General features: G+C 34.9%; 1 protein-coding gene across 8 annotated transcripts in view; it reads left to right on the forward strand.

Moving 5' to 3' along the window:
• Positions 1 to 25,980, forward strand: part of mamo (maternal gene required for meiosis) — a 136,043-nt gene that overhangs the window by 67,427 nt on the left and 42,636 nt on the right. For all 8 annotated transcript variants that reach the window (XM_070288024.1, XM_070288023.1, XM_070288019.1 and 5 more), the window contains one exon: positions 13,128 to 13,288. In XM_070288024.1, coding sequence (XP_070144125.1) covers positions 13,148 to 13,288 — 141 coding nt within the window. In that variant the 5' untranslated portion in view covers positions 13,128 to 13,147. The remainder of the gene's footprint in view (positions 1 to 13,127; positions 13,289 to 25,980) is intronic.

Below are 25,980 nucleotides of genomic sequence, written 5' to 3' on the forward strand. Positions count from 1 at the left end.
AGTATTATTTATTATTTAAACAAATAAAAAAAAATAATTAAAAATAATACAACAAAATTAAAAATAACAATAAAAAGAAGAAAGAAAAAAATTAAAATATAAAATAAATATGAAAAAGTAATACACATAAATAAATATTAAAAATAAATAAATAATAAATAAAAAAAAATAATAAAAAAAAATAAATAAATAATGATATTAAAAATAAATAAACAATTAAAATAATAAATAATAATAAAAAATAATAATAAAAAAAAATAATAAAAAATATATATTATAAGTAAATCAAATCGGTAAAAATCTAAATTTAATACTTTTGAGAAACTAAATGCTTTCATGTTATCGATAAATAAATCAATTTAAGGCTTTTATATATATCGATATTAATATTGGTTTATCGACATTTAATTCCTGAATTCACAAGAAATTTTAAAAAGAATCACATAAATAACTCTTTTTATACCCTTGCAGGGTATTATAATTTCAGTCAGAAGTTTGCAACGCAGTGAAGGAGACGTTTCCGACCCTATAAAGTATATATATTCTTGATCAGCATCAACAGCCGAGTCGTTCTAGCCATGTCCGTTTGTCTGTCTGTCCGTCTGTCTGTCTGTCCGTCTGTCTGTCTGTCTGTCTGTCTGTCCGTCTGTCCGTCTGTCTGTTTCTACGCAAACTAGTCCCTCAGTTTTAAAGCTATCTGAATGAAACTTTGCATATAGTCTTCTATATGCTCTCACTGCTATATATGTCGGAACGGGCCGGATCGGACGACTATATCATATAGCTGCCATACAAATGTTCGATATATTTGTAGAAAAAAAATTATAACTTTGCTGTTTTTCAACATTTTTGCACCATTTTATAGATATGGCTTTTTTATATTATTTTAGAATTTTGGTAAAAATTTTATGAAAATCGGACGACTATATGATATAGCTGCCATAGGAACGATCGAGAAATAAATAGGAAAAAAATTATAGCTTCGTTGTTTTTTATCGTATGTTTATCTACTCTAAGATATAAGCTTTTGTTATTATTCTAGAATTTTGGTATAAATTTCATGAAAATCGGACAACTATATCTTATAGCTGCCATAGAAGCGATCGGTAAATGTATATAATATATAAAGTTGGGAATGTAAAACTGTAACTGTCAAACTGTAAACATAATAAGTATAGGTAAAATGTAATGAAACTCTGTTTTGTGAGCGTTTTCAGCATTTAAATCTATAATATAAACATCGAAACCATTCTGCAAGGGTATACAAACTTCGGCGTGCCGAAGTTAGCTTCCTTTCTTGTTTTTTTTTGTTAAGTGTCCCACTCCGCCAGATTCCTTAGCGTTCCAACTTGTTCCGGATATTTCCAATCGTTCCGCGTGGCATTCGCTGAACACCTGTTGCTATTGTTGCTATTTTTGCTGTTGCTGGATGCTGGTGGCCCAAACAGGTTCGCATTGAGCTCGTTAGTTAATTCAAAGCTGTAAATATTATAACAGACCGCGTTCCATTATTGTATTAACAGCAGCCAAAAGGAGAGGGGTGTCCTGAAGAGAGAGAGAGATAGAAAGAGTTGGGAAATGGAAAAATCGGATTGATGGAATCCGAAACATGATTGCCCGAGAGGTTATTTTTAGAAGCGGCTTTCCACAGACTTGTCTTATTTTTAGCCATGAAAATTGGCTTACAAATAACTGACAAAACTCCATATAGGCTTTTCCTTTTTTTTTTTTTTTAATTTTTTTTCTTATTTTTCCAAATTAAAATGGAAATTTCTTAGCGTTGTGATTGATGTGGGTTAATTTGGTTGCTCAGCGGGATCGATTAAGAGCGGGTTAACGCTGGAGGGGAGGGAGAAATACCTGTGGGCGGTGGACGATAAAAAGTGGAATTTGAAAAATGACTAAAAAAAGTGAATGGTGAAAATGCAACGAAAAATTCAACTGCAATTACCAAGAAATCAAAAAAATATAAATAATGAGAAAATGTCACAGGCTTTCCCGCTTTTGTTCTTGACTTTACGTTAAGTCCACTTATTCTTATGCCTTCGATTTATTATACTTTTTTTTTTGTTTTTGGTTCCGTTTGTTGCTCACATTACTCATACGCCGTGTTGCACATACGAGGCGAGTATAAAATAACAGATTTATGCCTGCGTTCCAGCCAATGACACGCCAATTAGCCGCCACCGTTGCAGCAGCAGCAGCAACAACAACAATGAGAGCCTGGCAAATAAAGCTTTGACATTTTTATGATGCTAAGCGGACAACAACAACAACAACGAAATATTGGGGGAAAGCAAAAAAGGGGGGGGGGGGGGTGGCAGAACACTGGGAGAAGGAGTTAATGGGGAAAAACAATTAATTGTGGGAAAATTAAAAAAGAAAAATGTAAATTTAGGAACTTTTAATAATAATATTTCAAGAAACAGAAATAATATCAATTAAAATAAAAAACAAATAAAAATAATAATAAAAATAAATCTTATAAAAATATAAATAAAGAAATACTTACAAAATATACAAATAATAATTCTAATAATAATGCTAATAATAATACTTAAAAACTATGAAAAATAGTAACCATAATTCTTATAATAATACTTAAAAAGATCTTAATTTGTTTCTCCGCTAAATTTCTTTCACTGTAGCGGGTGGTGTGTGTGTGGCAAGTTAATGTCGAAAATCTTGTGGCAGCTGCATTGCCTGACCTTTGCATGTGGCAAAGTCGAATTGCGAATTGAGTTTGACAGCTGCTGGGGCGACACGATCCGATTGCGATTGCGATCGCTCTTTGACCTTAATACGCGCCAGCTGCGCGTCAACACCCTCTGACTCCTCCACCTCCTCCTCCCACCCACCCTCTACAAAATATGGATAAAAATTATGTGAAAAATCCACCGAAAATGCCAGCACACACCAGACACACACCCATCCATTGTCATTTGACACCTAATTTGGTGTGTGTGCACGCACACGGTGAGCGGTGAGTCTCTAATAAGCGCTCAACACCCGCTGGCAACAGCAACATGTTGCTGCTGTGCGTGTGCAACAACAACCTGGCAACCCTGCCTCTGGGTTTTGTTTGTTTTTTTTTTCCTTTTCTTATACTATATATATATAGAGGATTTTTGTTGCTTATATTTTTTGCCTTTTTGTAATCAAGCGGGCAATCTCATTAATAAATTGCACTGCATGCAACATGTTGTTGCAGTTGCTGTTGCTGCTGTGCTGCTGCTGTAACGGCAGCAACATTAATTGGCTGCTTAGAGAGCTGACAAGCCCCTTGTGGGTACAGTGAAAGCTGGCTAATGACGAAAAGTTGTTGGATTTGAGTTGAAATAATCGAAGAAAGGTAATTAACTTGGAAGAAAGCTACCCTAAAGAGTCCTAATCCACATTTAAATAATTATTTTAAGGCAAGTTTCCTATTCATTTATATATTAATATTTATATAATTACTTAAACCCTTATTATCCCTTCGGAATTTCCTTAGTTTTCCATTATATCCCTCTTATTCCATGTTGTAGTTTTTTGTGTACCAACTGTACCCCATTTGTTAATGTTGCTAAAACAAATTAAAGGCTGGCGATAGGTGGCGCTGCTGCAGGCCATCATCAACAGCCAGCAGCAGTGGGGCCAACATTAATTGTTTAGGCCCATTCTCAAGGCGATTTCATGGCGATATATGTTGTTAATGCCATTGATGTTGCTGCCGCTGTTGCTGTGTTGCTGCTTCATTGATTTCGGTTGCCCGCTAATTGATTTTTATGCACCCAACCAAGGCGGCGGCACATATTTTAAACACAAATTACAAAGCAATAATCATAAATCTTTTTTGCGGCTCAGCAACATGCTGCAGCGGCAAGCATTTATCAAAATAAAAAAAAAATTGTGTGTGTGTGTGGGGCAGATGCCGGACAAATGAGCATTGCGTGTGCCATATCAAAATGTTGCTGCTGGTTTGCTGGTTGCAGGTTGCAAGTTGCTGTTGTCATCGTTGCTGAAAATTTTGATAACTCGATGTTAGTTGGAAATGGAGCACGTGGCCAGCAATTATTTTGCTGTTGGTGTTTGTTGGTGTAGCTGTTGGTGTTGGTGTTGCTGTTGGTGTTGCTGTTGGTGTAGCTATTGGTGTTGCAGATGCTTTTGCTGTTGCTGATTGCTCTTGATTAAATGCTAGTCACTCACTCGACCTGAAAACCCCCCCGGAAATTGTTTATGCCACGAGCTGATGCTGATGTTGCTGTTGCTGCTGCTGCTGCTGTTGTAGCTCCTGCTGTTGCTGCTACTCATTTTACTACTGCTCATGTTGCTGCCACATTCTACGCACATTCTGAGCCGCATTTGCAACTTCCTGGTCAGGTGTTGCTGCTGCCGTCAACTTTTTGACGAAAGTTGATTAGTTTTAGATGGAGAAATTGAGAACATTTCCGCCACAGGTAGGATAGGGTAGGTAGTCAGTGGCAAGGTGACCTCCTCGCAGTGACAGCAGCAGCATTCCAATGCCGCACAGCTGCAGCCTGCACAGCAGAGCCCTAGCTTATTAAACTTTAATGACTATTGGGGTGGTCTTGTTGCTGCTGCTGTCGCAATGCAATGGCAAATAATTGCAATGGCAACGTGCAACGATTTGCGGCAACGAGGTGAAGGCAGCACCGGCAATAATAGCAACAGCCGCAAAAAGTAACAAAATGTTTATATGAAAATTGAAAATGATTATTGCGCAACGGCAGGCAACACACAGCACAGCACAAGACGAGAAAACACAACAGAACCCGACAAATAGTCAAAGTTTTCGATGCTTTGCATTCGACACGCAAAAAGCGGCAACGCAAGACAACAACACAGCAATCTCAAATAGGGATGGCAAACGAGATCAACTATAGCGATAATCACTTTCGATAAGATTATCGATGGCAAAAATTGAATTTATATCTTATAAATCAATAATTTCTTGGATTTATTAATAGGAAAAGCCTATGTTCTTGGTTTTATGATTTTATATGTTTCAAACCAATTTTTATAAATTTATAAAAAAAAGCCATAAATTTAATCGATATGTCTGATATGTAAATTTATCGATAATGAATCATATTTTCAATAGAAATCAACTTTTCTTAAAATGATTGTTTATTTAATTTTAATTAAAAACTTGAATTTTATTTAAGGCATTAACCAATACATCGTTTTTTTCTATCAATATAATAAAAAAAAAGATGAAAACCGATATTTCCTGTCGATATTTGTGATCGATATGCATCCCTAACTCTGAGCCGTTTCATCACTGGCCCGCACCGCAACAACAATTGGCTAATAATATAAATTTTGTGGCCAAAGTAACAACAGCAGCAGCAGCTAAAGCAGCAAAAGCAACAGTTGCTGCAGCAATCGTCGTCGTTCCAAGGCTGACCGTTGTCTCAACTCTGACTCCGTCGACTGATCTCGTTTTGTGTCTGGGCATCTAATTTAATTGCCTTTCAATTGCCGCTGACCTGCGCCTGGCAGCAATATGTCACAGAACCGGGCACTTGTTGCTGCTGCTGCAAATAACTGCAAATTGTGCTGCAGCAACTGTATTGTTTGTCCGCCGCTTATCTCTCTCTCTAGCAGCAAAACAGCGGCAACTGGCCAGTAAATCAGCGCAACAACAGCGGCAACTGGCAACAAACTGCCAGGCAACACGCATGCGCCGCCAAAAGTCATGTTCGTGCCACAAAGGCGACACCTAAGCCATACATATTGTAGGTGGCAGCAACTGCAGCAGCAGCAACATTACAAAGCTATCTGCGATCACACTGCCCGAAAACTAACGCGAAAATTATGCTAATGCGAATCTAAAGACAGCACGCAATATTTGGTCAATAATATGGCCAATATTTGTGGTCGTTTTTAGCCTGGGAAATAATTTGGCTTTAAGTGGTATTAATTAAAGTGAAATTACTTTTTTGGTAATAATTTTTGCATAGTTCTCTGGCTATTTATTTATTTATAATTTTTTTTGTTGCAATTTTTTTACGCAACTTGAGGCAGCAAACCCTTCCTTTCTTGTTGTTCCAGGTGGGTGTGGGTGTGTGTGATAATGTATGTGTGTGTGTGGGTGTGGGTGTGGGCGTGGGTCAGCATTTAAAGTGGCAAAGCCCAGAAAAAACAGCTGGCCAAAAGTGTTTGCCACTTTGAACTTGCCAAGGCAACAATAGAAAGCCATTGGCAGGAAGCTAGAAAAAAAAACTAGGGGGAAAAATCTTAAAAAAAAAACTCGAGAAACACTGAAAAATGACAGACGAAAACTAGGGAAAATTAGAGGAAATTTGAGAAAAACTAGACAAAAAAATTGAGAAAAAATAGAGAAAAACTAGAGAAAAACTAGAGAAAAATCTATAGAAACCCCAGAGGAAAACCTAGAGAAAAACCAAAGAAAAACTAGAGGAAAATAGGGAAAATTAGAGAAATCTAGAGAAAAAGTAGAAAAAAATAGAGAAAAAATAAAGACTAAATTAAAGAAAAACTAATGAATACCTAAAAAAACTAAAGAAAATCTGTAGAAAACCTTGACGAAAAATATATACTGTATAGAGAGAGTGAGAGATCCGCTATAAACGCTTTGAAAATTTATGAGATAAAGCCCAAAGCGAAATCCTTTCACCACAGCACCGGCGCGCACACACAGACAAACGAACGATTAATAAATCAATAAAAGCATTCATAATCATAGTCGTTGCCCCGCAATGTTGCCAACTTCCGCACAGTGACAACTGGCAATTTGAGCTGGCAACACCTCGGCAACAATGTTGCTTCTTGGCCTCAGATCGAGGCGGTGGAACAATTAAGATGCCATTGGGGAGATGCCAGGCCATCATCGAAAGGAAACCAAGGCAACATGTTGCGCAACTTATCAAAATAATCATCATTCACATCGACAACGGCAACACAGCAGCAGCAGCAAAGCAGCAGCAGCAAAGCAGCAGCAGCAACGCAGCAGTCATAGCAACATGAGCTGCGCAGGCAGCATTATGATAATCGCAAACGGTGTCGGCAATGTTCAAACAACGCGAAACAACAGCAAAATTGCAACTGTTTTGCAGCTCAAACACCACAGCACTGAGAGAAAAACAGTAAATTATACACTATGGATAATTTTTTTGCGAAGATCTTTAGATTATATAATTAAAACTTATTTAAATTAAATTAATTAGTAAATTTAAATCAATTAACATCTAATATTATCCCAACAAAAATTAATATTTATTGTATTTAAGCCACCATTACTATTTTTTCTCTCAGTGCTTAGTGAATGCCTCCCTCCCCCGCTTCATCTCTCCCCCTCCGCCACCCCTTTGGCACCATCCCGCTCCTATCGCAATTAATAATCGAGAAGAGAGAGAAAAACGAGGCGCGGCATAACTGAAACTCAACTGCAACTCAACTGAACTGCATCGTGCGCCCTTCTTTTTGATTTAAAATGTGCCGCCATCGCACGTAGGCGTACTCACACGCAGTTGCCTTGGTCGGTACCCCCTTTCCGCTCCCCCCCTCTTACCCAAGACAGCGACACCCCTGGAAAACAAGTGGCCAGACTGGAGAACCAGAGATCGGGAGAACCTCTACTCTGCTCTGCTCTACTCTGGCTTCATCAGTCAAATGTGTTGTCTGCGCCACAAAAGGTTTTTCGCCAGCAGAACTGGTAGACAGCCACAACGGTAACAGCGGCAAACATCCACGGCAGCAACTTGCAACGGGGCAACGGGGCAACTTGCAACCATTTGTGGGCAGTGGCGTGTGCGTGGGCTTCTGAATGGATCTCTTTGGACTGGCCCAATCCGGAGGATCGCTTGGATCTTCTTGTTGGATTGAGAGAGAGTTGGAGTTGGAGTTGGAGAGATCATCATTGATCATTGTCTGATCTCTGTGACCAGTGACCAGGCTTTGACTTTGATTTTGATTGCCATCTGAAACTGGGCTAGCTTAAAGGAAGGCCTACAAAATATTTCAAGCGGGTTCAAGGAAATCTAATCAAAATTTGAGGAAAATTAATAAAAAAATTAAAAGGAAATTAAGAACATTAAGAAGAAAATTAAGGAGATAATTAAGAAGAAAATTAAGGAGAAAATTGAGAAGAATATTAAGGATAAAATTAAGAACATTAAGAAGAATATTAAGGAAAGTAAAAGAATATTATAAGGGAATTATACGAAATTTATAAGAAAAAAAATAATAAAAAGGAACTTCTGAGAAATTTATAAGAAAATTATAACAAATCTATAAGAAATTTATAATATAAATAAAAAAAAAGAGGTTAATTATACCTCTATATATAAAAATATAATTAAATATTGTCTAGCCTCAATTAAATACTAATTTCATCTTTTCCCTGACTAATATAATCGTGTACTGTTAATCTCAGTAAATCTTTGGTAATCCCGCCTTCGACATGGGCTAACTGCTCACACTCTATATGGCCACGCCCACCTTTAAAACCACTTGGCAATTAAGTTTATAAATAAATAAATCAAATGCAAATTTCATATATCCCAGCAGCAGTAGCAGGAAAAGCGTTCCATGAAAAGACTTGAAGACATGAAAGGCCGGCTGGCCGCCTTCTTGTGGGTGTGACATGGTTCCCGAAGAAAGGGGTATTAGAGGGGGTTTTCGGGGGGTTTAGAAGGGGTTTTTTAGAGGGGTTTAAGCGGGAGGGGTTTCAGAGGGGAATTTAGGAAGAGAGAAGCCTCGGCGCCTGCCTCAGGTGAGCGGCCAAGCATGAGAGGAAGGCGCAGGGGGGCCAAAGAATCGTTGGCGGCTCGTCAGGGAGCCTTAATTAGAAAATTGCTAATAACTCATGCACACGAACAAATTTCAATATTAATGAGTTTTAGGCCAACAGCGGCAGCAGCAACAGCTAGTGAGTGCAGCAGCAGTGCAGAAGTAGCAGTGCATTTAAAGAAAAATATATTTTTTTTAAAAGCTATAATAAATAATATATTTGAATTAATTGAATATAATCCAGAAATATTTAAATCTTAAAATTTAATGCTTATCCAAAAATCCATATACATATATTTATTATTTCCAAAGAGAAAGAAATATCAAATATTTAATATTTATCCCTTTTCTGCTAAATATATCGATAGTAATATTTTTATGCGATATTTATCGGTATATTATCGCAATACAGCATTTATCAAAACCGAATATTATAAAAATATTATATAAAATATATTTTTAAATATTAATATATTAATTATTATATATATTTTATTAATTATCGATACTATTTAGATAATTGCTAATTTTTATCGATTTATTAATCGATTTACTACTTAATTTGAAATTTATCTGAAGATTTAAATTTAATAGCGTTTTATCTTGTTCCTTATATTATTTTTAGTTCAATTTTTTATGTATCATTTTCTTTTAATTTATTTAATTCCCCATTTTGGCAAACACTTACCCTCTTTTTCGGCCCAGTGCAGCCTGCCACATATGCTGACTGAGTTCAGGTGCAACCTCCACCGGCAGCGGGGGTCTTTAATTGAAAAGAAGCCCAAAGAAGCCCACTAAAGCCGAAAAAAACACAGCAGAAAAAACAAATGCGAGAATGGGAAAGGCAAAAAAAGGCAGCATTTTGACCACTGTGCACGGTGGGAGATCACCGGCTGACTCCGCTTTCTGGGCTGCCTGTCTTACGCTGCTCATTAACTTGGCCAAGAACTCTATAGGTAAAAGCTGCAGCAGCATCAGCAACAGCAGCAGCTCATCATTTGACTGATTTAGTTGTCAGTAATTGCCTCTCCTTCGTGGGCTCTCTGCTTTGTGGCCTTTGGCCACCCCCCAGGCCAAGTCCCTCCCCGCTTCCCCCGCTATCCCCCTTTGGGCCACATAATTAGCATGCAAACGGCATAAATCGCAGCAGCAACAACAATTAACAGACCCAAATTGCATGCAACCCAGCCGATTTTTACCATTTTTACCCATTCTTTAGCAAAATTTTTGTGTGGCTTTCTCTAGTGTTTGTTAGTTTATTTTCTGTGATTTTTTTAAACATTTTTTTTTGTATTTCTTTTTATATTTTTTTCTTGTTTTTTTTTTTTGTATTTTTTTTTCTTTTATTTATATTTTTCTATATATTAAAAAATTTTTTTTTTAATTTTTCCCTATACTTATTTTCTTTGTATTTTTTTCTTTTCCTTTTTTATAGTTTTTCTTTAGCTTTTTATTTTTGTTTAGTGTTTTTTTTATATTTGTTTTTTGTATTTTTTTCTTTTTATTTTTTCTTGTATTTTTTTTCTTGCATTTTTTTTTCTTGTATTTTTTCTCTAGATTTTTTTCTTAGACTTTTTTTCTTAGTTATTTTTCCTAAACTTTTTTTCTTATATTTTTACTACTTAGCATGCATCGCAGGCAGTCATTGACGTCTGCAACAGAACACGTAGGCAAGGCAGCAACAGCAACAACAGCAACAACTGTCAATTATATTAGTTGTTGTTACTACACACAGCGCTAATTCAAAAATCATGCGTGGGCAGCAGCAGCAGCAGCAACAGCAGCAAAAGCAACAGCAGCAGCAGCAACATCTCCGCACAGCAGCAACATGGCCACTGGCAACTTCTCTTAATTAAGTGTCGACCTGCCGTTGCATGCAAATGGAAAAATAAGGAAAAATATACAAGAAGACCGTCCAGAAGATGCTGTTGTGTCGCCGTTGTTGCTGCTGCAGTTGCTATTGCTGCTGCTGTTGCGACCTTTAGCCATTGCGTGTTGCCAGCCACTTGGGCCATAATTTCCAGGCCAACATTTGGCTTTTCTTTTGCCAGCGATCTTTAACTTGAATGGGAAGCTCTTTGAGTGGGGCAAGACTGTGGAAAAGGTTACGAGAAAAAAATATAGAAATAATATATAAGCCTGAAATATTATTTTAAGTATAATAAAAAAAAAACAATTTAAAAAAATATAAATAAATGGAAATTTACAACAATTTTGATGAGTATATTTGCATATAATAATATGTATTATTAATTTACTATTATTAATAATATTATTATTATAATTTTTTTTAATATCATATATCATATATGTGACTGTGTTTTGTTTGTTTTTTACATAACTTATTAGTAAAATAAATACATAAATTAAAAAAAAAAACTATTTTGAACAGTATTCTATATATAATAAAAATAAATTAAATTTTAATATTTATTTTTAAAATAAAAATTAATATAATAAAATTATTTTAAAAGAAATAAAATATAAATATAATAAATATAATAAGTTAATATACAAAATTTAAAAACACTTAATATAAAAACAAAAATAAATATAAATTTAAATATAAATAATAATATATAAAATATATATAATAATATAATAAATATAAAAAAATACAAAATGATATAAATAAATAATTATCATAATAATAATCAAAATCATACTAAAAAATTATAAATATATAAATTGAGAACCTTAATTTAATTTGAATTTATATATTTTAAAAATTTTTAACTTAATAAGCAGTAAACTATAAAAAAATGCTCAATATATAAAGTCAACGAGAGAAAGACACAGATAGAATGAAGGAGAGAGATAGCAGGAGGAAAATGTTAGTAGCAACAAAATGCATGCGTAATTTACGCTTTACGATCGCAATGGCCTCAGATTCAGATGCTCAGATTCAGGTTCAGATTCGAAACTCCTCTATAATAACGTTATCGAGCTGGGAAATCGCTTTAGTGGGGTTGGGGGAGGGTTGCGTAGGGGGGAGGGCACCCAGATCCGTTGCATGCTGTGTGCCCGGTGCGTACCTGCAATAAATCAAAGTTTTATTTGTTGAAATAAATTCAGAGTTTATTGCTTCGTTATTATTTCGGTACGGTTTTTATTTGTCTTGTCTGGGGGTTTTTTCCCCTCTATTTTTTTTTGCAAGATTTTCGACACCAAAGCCAAAAGGAGAGCCATCAAAACAAGGCAACCGGATGTGTGTTTGTTGATGTTGCACTGGATTGGTGCTTTAGGATCGGTTTGCCATTTCTCTCAACTCCAAGGTTTACCTAATTTGAAAATGCAGATCGTTTCGTTGATTGCCAGAAAGACTCTCTATTAATTATTTTGCCATCAAATTAATGCCTCGGATGGGGCCTCAAGTTTAACTGCCGCGAAGTGTAAAGTCTGGGGGAGATTGTGGGGAAAAGTGGTTAAGTTTCTTCTACACTCTTATTATTTTTGCATTTCTTGGCTGTTTTTTTTTGAATAAATTAGAATTTTTTCTCAGCTGGGCAGTTTGTAATGAAATTTAAAGTTTAATTTAAATATTTTGTGTGATATTTCTAATATTATTATAAAATGTAAAGCTTAAATTATATGTTTATTTTGATATTTCTCTTATAATTATTAAAATTTAAATCTAAATTTATATATTTATTGTGATATTTTTGCTGCTATTTTTCATAATCAATAAAATAATCCCTGATATATTTTTTATTTATATATTTTAGTGATATTTTTATATAATTAAAATCTTAATTTATTTTAAATAATTAATAAAAAAATATCTTAATATTTTTAAAAATATTATAATATACTATTCTATTTCTAATATTAAAACAAAAATCCTATTAAAATCTTATTTTATATATGTAAAAATATTCTTAAATATTTTCACCTACAAAATATTCGCTGTAAAAAAAACGCTAACAAATACTTGGCTAAAAACTGCCTAGTCAGGGTTTTTGGTATGGAAATAATGCTGTGACACGCCTAGTCACGCCGCCCCCTTGATAACCCCCTGAATATGTATATATACATATATATATAGATTTTTTTTTGTTTTGCGGCATGGCAGTGACATTTGTGAACTCTGGGCAAGATTTTGCAATTCGCTTGGCATTTTGTGTGGCATTAATTGCATCTAAAGATACCGATACAAAGATATAAAGATACAAAGATACAAATATACATAGCCACATAGTTACTCAGAGATACACCTAGGCTTAGAAACGTTTGATTACGCAATTTCAATTAACAGAAATTAAGAAATGATTCAACAATTAACCAATAATAATAGCTATATATATATACCCATAGCCTATACCTTTACCTATATATTTATTAATATTTTTTATTCTATTCTCTACTTGCAGCAGCGTAAGCTGTCACCGACATGGGCAGTGAGCACTACTGCTTGAGGTGGAACAATTACCAATCCAACCTGTTAGGGGTGTTTAGTCAATTACTACAAGACGGGAGCCTGGTGGACGTCACTTTAGTTTGCTCAGAGGGCACATCCATCAGAGCCCATAAGGTGAGTTAAGATTTTAATTTCCATTTTATATTTTCTATAAATTTTTAATATAGATTTTTAAGCAGCTTGATTTGGTTTTAAATGATTTAGATTTGAGATTGATTGGAGTTGATTTTCCCAGATTTTTCTATTTCTTTAAAAATTAAAAAAAAAAATCTATATATCTAAGATATTACCTTCTAATATTCCCAAACTCAAGACCTACCTTCCAAACCTAAAGAATAAACATCTTTAACTGTTTGACTTTCGTTAAGAAAAAAAGAAACACAAGCAAAAGCTACTTGACTGTCGCTAAGTACGAATCGAGAACGTAACTGTAAAATGCGGAAGCTGGTGCGATCAAGGTCGAAGCCCCCCTCCCTCTTTCCCCCCCTTCGTGGGTTATTGTTGCCCGCCTTTTGCCTTGAAATGCCAGGCGCATAAATTAACGCAGTGGCTACTGCGTCGACTGCTGCTGCTGCAACAACGGCAACAAGATCAAATGCAATTTACACATTTGTCAGTAAATTGTCAACTTAACGCGGCAACAACACTCTAAACGAGCCGGAGCAGCGACGCCAGCGCATGTTGCTGCTGCTGGTGGTGCTGCTGCTGCAACCTGCATTGCATTTGCTTGGCAACATGTTGACAAGGTCAGCGTCTAATGGATATTGACGGCATCTTAGAGATGGCACAGATATCGATACCTATCATTAGAATATCGATATTGTGTGTGGGGTTTTTTTTTTTAACAATTTATGGGAAACATGTGGTACTCAGCTTTTTAGATATTTTTAAATATATCTTTTAGTAGTGATTTTATCACAAAATAGGGCACTATTTATCGATATTTATATTTTCGATATTTCAGAGTTGAAAACAAGACGTATATATTTTATGCTTTCAAGATATTTGTAATAGATTTCATAGGTATTATTACAAAATTCAGATTACCTCTTTTGTAATAAAATTATAAGCCGATAAGCCATCGATATTTTCGATAATTTTCTTTAAAACAATTTTAACAAATTAAATTAATTAAATTAAAATATTAGTTTGTGTTGGCAGTCTATTTAAATTTATATGTCTATCAATGCAACATTTTTGATAAGTCTAAGAAAGTCGATATATTCGCTCCGATATATATATATGCACATTCTCAAATGAAAATTGACAGCAACTATCTCTTCCTCGACGCGACAAGTGTGAGTGCATAAATCATGCGTTGCCCAGGCGGCAGCAACAACAACAAAAACAGCAACAACAACAAGAGGCACAACCGCAGCGTCGTGCTCACGTCTGTCAATTGAAATTCCTGTTAAATTAAGCGGAAAATATTTAACTGCGTTAACTGTTGCTGCTGCTGCTGCTGCAGTTGCCAAGTTGCTGCCACAAAACTAGACCTGCCTCTGATAAAGTTATTTTTGTATCTGGCCAAGAGCTGAGCTTGAGGAAAACTGGTAAATTGTTCAATTATAAATGTGCATCTCAGACACTCGGAAAACATTTTCATTAGCCAAAAGGGGGACGAAGCGATGATCAGAATGAAAATGAGAATGGACATGAAAATTAAACCGAAAGGAGGAGTGCCACCGCAGAAGGAAACTGGAAAATGCCAAGGGAAAATTATCTCGGGAAAATTACTAATTGACACTTTAGCTAATAATGGAGAATTTATAAATTATTGAGAAGTCTCGAAGGAGCAAAAGAAGTCCTAAGATTACTAGTAAGGATATCTAAGAAACTGCATTATATTTGTTAAAGAGATTAACAAGTTTTTCGAATAAATAAGGAAGCTAAGGAACCCATTCGATTAACTCATTTCCAGTTCAATGCCAGTTGGACATTTCATTAGATCCTTCGACGTTGTCCTCTTCTCTGTGTTTACTGGCAAATCAACTTCATTAGCCATGGGATGGCACAAGAGTGAAGAAAGGCAAACAAACAAACAAACAAACTGATGAGTTCATTTCCTTTTTAGACAGATTCAAAAAAAAAAAAAAAAAAACGAAAAAAAAAAACAGAAAAAAATGCTAAAATAAAAATGGAATTTTTATTTCAAGTTGAGAGCTTCCAAAGAGCAGAGGACACAGGACACATGTCCTGATGCCTGGGCAAACTAATTAGCAAATGCACATAGAACTGTCAACGTTTACAGGGAGGGGAGGGTGGCAAAAGAAGGACTCAAGCAAGGATCCAAGGATCCGAAGGATGCGTTGAGTGCCAGGAGCAATAATAGAACGCCAACCCCAAACCCAAACCCAATGGAGTTGAACTGCCAATTACTCTTGCATATACTCGGTATATCGAAGAAGTGGACAGAGAGAGCCACAGGGATGCAACTAAATATCGATAAATCTGTGAAGAAGGTTCGATAATTTATTTAATAATTAAATTAAAAAGGATTAAGCTTATTTTAGCTAGAATTTTTTATTAAATATATTTAAAAATAAGTTTTGATAATGTTTCGATATTAAATGATATATTATCGATTTGTAACTTTACTTATCGTTTATATTTATCGAAGATTTATCATTAATCATTACAATAGTTCTTCCCTTTTGTGCAAACACATCACTAGTCAACGCCACATCCTTCAGCCTTCGAATGCCAAAACGATTCGTTCGGCGCCTTAAAAAGCATACCCACGAAACAAGGACTCGAAAGGACGAAGGAACAAAAAATTGTTAAATTGATTAAAAAGCAAAGTGTCGATGAACGAGGCAATGATGACAGCAGGCACTCAGCCAGGAGAGCCAGAAGGCAGCAGGCAGCCAAGAGGGAGACGACAGGCGGCAGGAGTTCAGGCAGGATCAGTGGCCAGGACATGCAACCAGGCCAAAGTCAATTCAATGAAAAAGAAACGAAGACTAAAAAAAAAGGAATACAAAAAATTCCAGAGGCAGGAGGCGGTTGACAACCAAGTGATGGTCCTGCATTCTGGCCAATGCGTCCTGAAATCGAGCCAAGCCAAATATGTGTGCAACCAACGAGGGGGGATTCAATAGTTTCAAAATATATAATAAAAACTTTGAAAATTAATTTATAAATGGGAAGATATTTATTTGAGTTTTGTTAATGTTTTTTTATCTTTAAAAGCTTAAAAAAAAAATGATAATCAATTCTTTAAAACTCTAGATACCCACCTCTCTCCCACGCTTTTGCTGCCTTCTGCCTGGTATCCTGGCATTCTGATGTGCAAGTGATTTTTTTTTCCTCACCATTTGCAGTTTGTAGTTTGCCTTTTTCCTTGGCTCCTGTGTGTGTGCGTGCGGGTTTTTGCCGCAGGCTTTTGTCCTGCCTATTCCAGGTCCACCAGGGTCCTGGCTTGTGACTCCTCTCTCCTCGCTGCTCCTGCTACTCCTGCGGATTGGCAAACGGCGTCGGCACTTTAACTCAATTTGAGGCATTTAACGTATGCTCGGTTGATATTTGATGCGATTTGAGAATCGTTCGCAGCTGCCACTCATTCCCCCCGATTTTTTTGCACCCATTTAGTGGATTTTTTCCACACATTTTCTATTTCTTTTTTTTTTTTTGAACAAGTAGCGAAGCAGCCGAAAGGCAAACAAAGTGTAACAAATGTCGTTGCGGACAGGTCAAGGGGGGCTGATGAAGGGTATTGTAAGGACGGGGGACAAATGACTTTTGGGCAAATTTCTGTTCAAATATTTGCAGTATCTCTAGGATACCTTTGTTCTTTGAGGAGAGCTTTTTTTTTGTTGTTTAGTTTGAACTCTGAACTGGAGTGTATTCAGAGTGTTTCCCTCGTATATGTCACGTGTGTTGTCCGTGTGTGTATGTTGTCTTAAGCTGATTTGTTGGTCAGCTAAGAGTCTGATTGAGTTGAGACCAGTGCCTCCTGCCCCTTTTTTTTTTTTGAAGGATTTGGCATGGAAGGAGGATGGGGAGGGGGGTCTGGCATGGTCGGGGCATTCGATTGGCATAACAGGGTGTTAAACAACATGCCAGACATGCCAGCAATATGCAAAGCCAAACACTTAACAAGAATCCGACAACAACAACAACAACAGCAGCATATTTTTGACAAGACAACAGCAGCAGCAACAGCAACAACTGCTGCAGCAACAGCAACAATTGCTGCAGCAATTGTAACAACAGCAACATGACGTGACAGCTGCAACAACTTGCAGCCTTTGTGCTGCAATTGCAGTTGCATTCAAAACCATAAAAACTCCTAAATCAAGTATCAATAAATTTAATACTTGCTCGAATTAAAAGGAAATAAGCTTTAAATTCAAGGCACAGATTTATTTAGAAGCATCTTAAATAAAAAAGTATTTTAGTTTATATTTAAGAATGCAGTGTTTTAATAAATAAAGAATGAAGTATTGTGTGAGATGAGAAAACAATTTAAAACAATTTTTTCTATGCAGATTATTTTGTTATATTTTATTTTATTTTATATATATATTATTATATATTTATTTATTTACTTAGATTAAGATTTGGGCTTAGAATTATTGGCATTTTTACATTCATTCTAATTTTATGTTCTTAATATTTATTTTAATTCTTTGAATATATAAAATAAAAACCCAACCACCTCCCAGAAAACTAGCCCCCCTTGTAAAATGCAAATTCTTAAGATTAGCCACGCCCCCCTATCGTACAGCCCCCAGAAACAAATTTGTGATAAATTGATTTGCATAATTTTGTAACAAGAGATTATTAATAAAACACAACAACTCACAAGAGCTTAAAAAAATAGTAACAAAAAACAGTAAAAAAATATAGTAAAAAAAAATAAAAAAATTATAAAAAAAAAACACAGAGAACATTGTAAATCTGGGCAGCTGCCGTTGCCCCACACACAAAATGCCAACTAATTGCGATTTTATGTTAACAACTCGAATCGAACAAATCGCGGAAAAGCCACCACGAAAAGCCGAAAATCTAAAGGGGGAAAAATCAAGAAAAAAAACTCTGAAAAGAGAAACTGAACCAACATTTATCTTTCATCGCTCATAATGTGGAGCAGCAAGACGTGGGTTGATATTTTCCTTGATTTTTTCCTCATTTTTTTTTTTGTAGAGTAGGGGGTGGGTGTAGCCAGTGCAATTATCATTTCCATTTTCAATTTTTTTTCTTTATTTTTTTTTTATCCACACCCCCGTTGCTGAAATTGCAAATTGTCTTGTGGTTTTTGGTTTTTTCTCTTGGCCAACACGGCGTATGCGTAATGTTACAACTCTGGCCATTGCGCATACGCCGCGTGGTCACGTACACAACTCGAATATGTGCGCACGAGCATTCGCTAATCCATCGAGACAGGCCAAACTACAATATAATTTGATAATTAACCACATAAAATATGTAATAGCTGTGAATGTGAATGTGGAACAACAGCAGCAGCAGGTGTGGTGAAGGGGCGCAGAAAATACTCTTAAAAAATTACTAGCAAGGAAATAACAAAGTTCAAAGGCAATTGAAATCAAAGATTTGTTGTAAAGAAATCTTAGAAATATATCAATTTTATATAGTATTTAAATTATTAAACAAATGTATAATTTTTTAGTGAAAAAAAAAGAAAATATATATTAAAATTTATAGTATTTAAATAAATATTTTATCTTTATTTTTAGTAAAGAAACGATAGAAATTTATAAGTTTTATATAATATTTAATCAATAAACAAATTTATCCTAATTTTTGGTGAAGAAATTCTTGAAATGTACATATAACTTTTTTATAGAATTTAAATCATTAAATAAATTTATCTTTATTTTAGGTAAAGAAATTAAGGAAATATTTCACTACTTAAATCATTAAACATACTTTTCTAAATTTAAATCTTAAAAAAAAAGGATCGTCTTTCGAACACGACTCGCATTTCGTATGCCATAATTATCAATTAGCAATCAATAAAAAAGACACAACTTAGGAGAAAAACGAGCAGCCAAGACAATGGCCAGCAGCGGCAGCAACAAAAATTGCATATAAAGTGCATAGAACCAGCAGCAGCAACAGCAGCAATAGCATCACTAGCATCACTAGCAATAACTCGTATTTTCCCCTGCCAACGGCCATATATCTCTCTTATTTTTTTTTGGCCTGGGAAAAATCTGAACAGCAAAACTGTTAATTTAAATTGGAAAATTATACAAAAATATTCAAAACGCTTGTTGTTGCCTTTACAGACTTTACATTCGAATCTGCCTGTTGATCTGAGCCGCTCTCAAACGTCACGTTTTCACGCGGCAGCAGCAGCAACATCCAACAAGTTGCTTTCAGGCAGCTGCTAATGTTGGTGATTGTTGTTGTTGTGATTGTTGGTGTAGTTGTTGTTTTTGTTATTACTGTTGTTGTAGTTGTTGCTGCCAACGTCAGTGCAATCAACAAAAGCAATTCACGCATTCAATTAAATGCCTTCAAATGTGACTTGCCGACATTTCTTTATGTTGCTCGATTGCTATGGCTGCCGCCGAGGCATGCATTAAAATCGTATAAAATTGTCATGTTAATAACCAATAATTGTTAATTTACAACTCACACACGGACAGGGATAAATGCAAGCTGCAAAAGTCGGGCCAAAAAAAAAATAAGAAACCAAAAAAAACTTAGGTAAACGAACTTAAAAATACCCTAACTTAAATTTAATTAAAAATATTTTTTACCTTTTCAAATATAAATCAAAATTGCTAAACAAATTATTATTTATAAACTCCCATCTCTATATCAACAATTATCGACTTTTATCGATATGTTAGGGCATTTGGCAAGTGTGACCAGCCTCGTTTCTGCCTGTCTGTCTGTGTGACATGTACAGTTGTTCAAGCTGTGGCCTGAGTTGCCTTTGGTTTCGTTATTTTTTGAGTTATTTGCCTGTTGCCTCGTTTTGGCATTTTCAGCATGTCCATTAACATTTTTTGCCACAATTTTTTTTCTTCAGCTTTTATTTATTTCCTATTTTTTCAGTTTCGGTTGTTTTAGGCGCTTGGGTATGCGATTGTTGGACGCAGAAATATTTGAATAATGTTGATAAGACAGAAAATTGATCCAAGAAAAGCCTGCGAAAAGGCTTTTTAAGAAAAGGTGACAAAAGTAAACAAAATTGGGCAATACTTAACCCAAATATAGTGAGGTAGGTTTTAAAATAGAAAAAGAACCAACAAATATTTTTTTTTAGTTTAGGTTTATAAATTTGAATTTTTGGTTTTCCTTTTAACTTTTTTTCTTTAAAAAGCAAAAATGATATAAAAACAATGCAAGCAAACAAATTAAAATAAAAAACTCCAAAGAGTACTATTTTGTTTTTTTTTTTCTATAATTAAAATTAACAACTTTTCTTGTCACGACTCTCGAAGCCAACTTGTTGCCTGCTGTTGCTTGCTGCCTGCTATAATTATGCGCATTTTCAACAGATTTATATCTGGCTAAAGCCCCCTGGATACCCCTACACCCCCCCTCCTCCTTCTGGCCAGTCGAGAGCTGGAAACGCATACGGCGAAAAAAAAAAAGAAAAAGATAGCGTATCTCATTAGAATTGCCAGCTGTGTATGGGCTTTATAGATAGATATAGAAACCCAACTCTCTGTATAGTATATAATTAGTAATTGTTGCACAAGCCGCCAGCAGCAGCCTGCCCCTCCTCCGCCTCCTCCGCCATCCCCTTCTGGCCATTATTCTAACATTTATACAGAAAGAGAAAGAGAGATGACAGAAACGCAGGCCAGCTAAATTAAAACCCAGTTTGAAGGTCAACAGCGACACGAGCTGCGTGGCCCGGCAACAACAGCAATATCAGGCACCAGCAACAGCAGCAGCAACACTGAGAGAAAATATTCTACTAAATACTATTTATTACTATAATATATACTACATATATTTACAATTTTTACTTATTTCATATTTAACTTTGGAGATATTTTAGCATTTTCTTGTACTTAAAAACTTATTTTAAATGGAAGTTCTTTAAATATTTAACATTTTTAATTATTTTATTTTATTTTTTATGTTGAGAGAATTTTAACGTTTTCTTGTTCCTAAATTCCTAAATATTTTCTTAAGTTTTTAAACATTTTCGGTATTTTTGTTTAACTATAAATTATTATTTAGTATACAAAAATTAAACAATTTTATTATTATATTTCTAAATGTGTACTAAAATTCTTAAATAAATTCTTACATTTTATTAAATAGAAATTAACCTTTACTATACGAAAAAATAAGTAAAAATATTAATTTAAATTAAAGTTTCTAATAACCGAAATTCAATTTTATATTTCTAAGAGAAAAAATTTCAAAAAAATAACTTTGTTTTTTGTTCCCAAAAATTAAAATTAAATGTTGTAGCTGCCTGTTTTTTTTCTCAGTGTCTTAGGCAGGCACTAAAACTATGCACAAATGCCTCCGACTGACTGGCAATCTGACGTCAGCAACAGGAACTGAATCTGAAACTGAAACTGAAAATAATCGCGTTGCGCATGCGTTGGCGCTGATTCGAATTCTCCTTTTCCCTCGCAACTCGATTTTTTGCTCATTGAATTTGTTTCTGTTTTTTATGGGTGTTGCTGTTGCATAAAATAAGATTAATCACTGCCAAAAAAAAAAAAAAGAAAAAGAAACCGGCCAAATGTGTCCCATTAATCAGCAAATTTGTAGGAAACGCAAGCGAACAAATTAAATCAAGATAAAAAAGAGAGGCTTGAAAAAGGGAAGTCCTTGGAAAGTGCTAAAATATTTTATTTAATGAATAAAAATAAGTTAACAGGGCTTTAAATTTACAAAAAAAAATAATTATAAAGATAAGGAGAGTTAAAATAATTAATAAAACTAATTTTTTATTTAAATATTGTTATAAAATTATTTTAAAAATCTCCAAAAATAAATATAAATAAATAATAATAAATAAAATTATTTTTCATTAGTTTATTTTTTTTAAATATTTTTTATTTATATTACATTATTTTATTATTGAAAAATCTGAATATTTAGCTTTAAAAGTTAATATTTAAATATTAAAATATTTTTAAAAATGCAATTCAAGTTTGAATATAAATTTTTAAGAACCGCAACACTCTAAAAATTACCTTAGGCTCAAAGTACCTTAAATAAATTAGCAGAAAAAATAAAATAAAAGACACAAAAATCAAAAGCCTATTTGCAACCCACAACCAATCTGCATCTTTCTCTTTTTTTTTCTGCATTTATCCTCATTCCTCCCCACCCCCCTACCCAGCATTTTGTGGCACGGAACTCGTTGGCAACTGATCGAATCGTATTTAATGTGCCTGCCGCTCTTGTTGTTGCAGTTGCAATCTCTGCGCCTGTTGCCGGTCGTGTTGCTGGCTGCCGTGCCCATAACGGTGTCAATTAAATTATGTTGCCGGCAACATTTTACAATTTGCAACAAATTGTTAACAGCAACAACGGCACAAATCAATATTATATATGTGTGTGTGTGTGCGGCTTGGAATCTTTGATTTGATTGCGGGGAAAGGAGGAACAATGCCTCCCGCAGTTCCTGTACTTAGTTATCCCCCTTTTGTTGCTTAGCGTGGGATAATCCTTCGGCCTTCAAAATCGCCTAAGCAGGACCAAAGTCTTTCAAAAAAAAAAATCTGCGTGATTTCAATGTGGTTTTATTTTTTTTTTGGTTTTGTTTTCTTGCAGGTCAAGTGCGAGCTTTGGGGCTTCTTTTTTGTATAGAAAGGGGTATTTGTATTTTAAGGTGTATTATGTACTTAAAAATTGTTTTTTAATGTATTTTTTGATTTCTTCCTTTTTTTGCTATGATATAAAATTTTTACATATTTCCATGGCTTCTATAATTTTTAGTGCATTTTTTTATTGTGCAAATTTCTAGAAAAAAGAAAACAAATTTACAAATCTACAAATAATTTAGTTTTTTACCAACTTTAAAGAATTTCAAAGGGTATTTAAAGGGTTCTTGCTGAATATCCTTATGTTCTTTGCTTCAATCAGTCTGTCTTTTTGTCCTACTATTTTTTTTGTGGTCGTCTTGAAGGCTTCCGGCCCCGAAGGAGCAAACTCAGGTGACCACAAAGGCTGACCAGCGGCGAAGTTTTTCGTCTCACGCAATTGTGTTGTGTCCATGACAAAAGGACTCCCACCTGAGGTTCCAGCAGGACGAAAAGAAGCAGACAAGACAGGGCAGGACAGGAGAGTAGAGAAGTACCAACCAGACGGACCTTCCGGGACGGCGTCAGCTTTTGTGCGTGTGCCCCCCGCCAGCTCCTGCTCCTGCTCTTAGTCCAGTTTCCTTTGGAATGCCCAAAAACGCAAAAGAGTGATATATATATATATATATATATATATATATATATATATATATATATATATAAAATATATATAAAAACCTGTGCAGGCTGACCATTGGGCGGATATTATTTAGACGCTATTGTGTGGCGCCGTCCGTCGCCTGCGGCTACCTGTCTGCCAGCAATTAGCTTGCACACAGCTGCTGCTGCTGCTGCTGCTGCTGCTCAACCTGATCCAATCCCAACCGATCTGATCGATGGAGGTATGTGCATTATACACAGATATGGTTAGAGGAATAAAGTTGGTAAAGATACAATTAAAACTTGTAATTTAAAAGTCCTGGAAGGGTTTTCCAATTGCAAATACATAAATTTTCTTTACTAGGGATGTTTTATAAAGAATGTTTATTTTTAAAGCTTCTATAGCTTAAATATACATAATTTAAACTATTTAAAGAGACAAATTATATCTTAAAATTTAATAAAGTAAATTAAACTTAACTTAAACCATGAGATACACTATCCTAAGTACGATAAATCCATGTATCTCGATAATAATCGATTATTTACTTGCTGCTATTATTTCAACCTTATCTGTTCAGTTTATGGCTTTGTGTGAGCAACCATAAATTAATTAAGAATTGTGTTAACAATGCCCAGTAAACTGTAAGAAGAGAAAAAGGCCGCATAAATCTTTCAGATTGCGCATAAATTTTGCTTTGGCGACCTTGGGACAGAGTTGTTGCTACGTAATGGTAACGTAACACCTCTTTCCTACCTCCCTCCCTCACCGGTTGACTCACACACTTGAGGCTTTTTATCATCAGATAACGGTACCAGTTGATAAAAGCTGACACAGTGCGTAAAAATGAAGGCGACTCGTTGGGTAAAGGTTAAGATAAAGGAGAAACGAAGTCACAAATACCCTAAAATTAATAAAACATTTTTAATATTAAATATATATATAATTTATAATATATATCACAAATATATATGTTATTATAAAGAGAGGCTAAGAAATATAGCTTAAAGGAAAGAAAGGTTGTAAAGCTGAAGAATGAGAGAAACAGAAAATTAAAGAGAGGGAAACAGGCAACCAATCATTTTTACCAAATTAAAAATAAATATATCATTAAATTTATTGCAATATTTTATTAATGTTTTACGGCAATAAAGTTTAACATAAATCCCTCTCCTAAGATATCGCTCAAATCTTTTTGAAATTAGCATACCCCACAATACTTTTGTGAAACGCAGTGTACATATCGCAGTTTTCGCACCCAAGTTCAAGTTCAATGTCATTCGGATTCATGTTTTCAGTGTGTGTGTATGTTTGCGTATTTTAATGCCAAAACTCGTTCAATCAAAGCCCACACACTTACGCAGCTTTTTATCACGGTGGTGCGTGTGTGTGCGTTTTGTGCGTTCGTTCATCGTTCACTTCGTTTCTTTTCGCCTCGTTTCGCCTCGTCTCGTATCGCATCGCGCCTTCTTGTTGCTGTTGTTTTGCTCTTTTTTTTTCATATAGCAACAAGTGGGTTGAGTTGCCAACGGCCTCCTCATTCCATCACCACAACCCCCCCATCCATGCTTTATGCTTTATCAACTGGTTTGCGGCGTGTGACGTCATTGTCGTGTGCGTGGCCTTACGCACGTTTTACGCACATTTTTATATTGTGTATTTTTTATGTTATGTGTGTCTGCCACTTCTGGGGGCGCGTCTCGTTGAACTTGAAAAGCGGAGAGCAAAGCAAAATAGCAAAAATAAGGTGGAGCGGGAAGAAAGGAAAACAGCTGATTTAAATGCGTGTGCAAGGGGGTGGGGAATGTATGTTTTGTAAATGTATATGTATTGATGGATTTGAAGTCAGGAATTTATTTTCAAGTAAAAGTTAGGAATAAGCTTTATTATTTAATAATTCCAAAAGCTATTATTTTATAAAAAATAAATTTATTTGAAATACTATATTTTTAATAATATTTCCATGAAAAAAATAAGAAAAGTATGTAATTCTGATCTAAAAAGGTTTATCGATTTTTAAAAGAAAACTAATCAACTCAAATAATTTTTTTTTATATTTGTGATTTTATTAGTAATATTAGAAATTCCAAATTTGCGTGGGATCACTGAATTGAAAAGTATTCTTTGCGTATTCCACTTTGCTGCGTTTTTGGTTTCACAATTTGGTTTCGGGTTTGCCTTCTATTTTCGTTTTTTTTTTTTTCTTTTTTTGTATTATTTGCTGGCCGCAAATTTGGTTTGGACTTTAATTCCAAGGTCAGCGTCAACGCATTAGCAACCTCCCTTTCTCTCTCTCCCTCTGTCTTGATCTCCCTGTCTTCGTCTATGCAATCACTCATTCGTGCACAAAAAAAAAAAATTAAGGAACACCGAAAATAAAGATGGATGAAAACTTAATACACAAAACAGAGACAAAAAGAGGGATGGGATATGGGAAAAAGGAAACA

Source organism: Drosophila kikkawai, chromosome X (genome assembly GCF_030179895.1).
Source record: "Drosophila kikkawai strain 14028-0561.14 chromosome X, DkikHiC1v2, whole genome shotgun sequence".
Classification (NCBI taxonomy): domain Eukaryota; kingdom Metazoa; phylum Arthropoda; class Insecta; order Diptera; family Drosophilidae; genus Drosophila; species Drosophila kikkawai.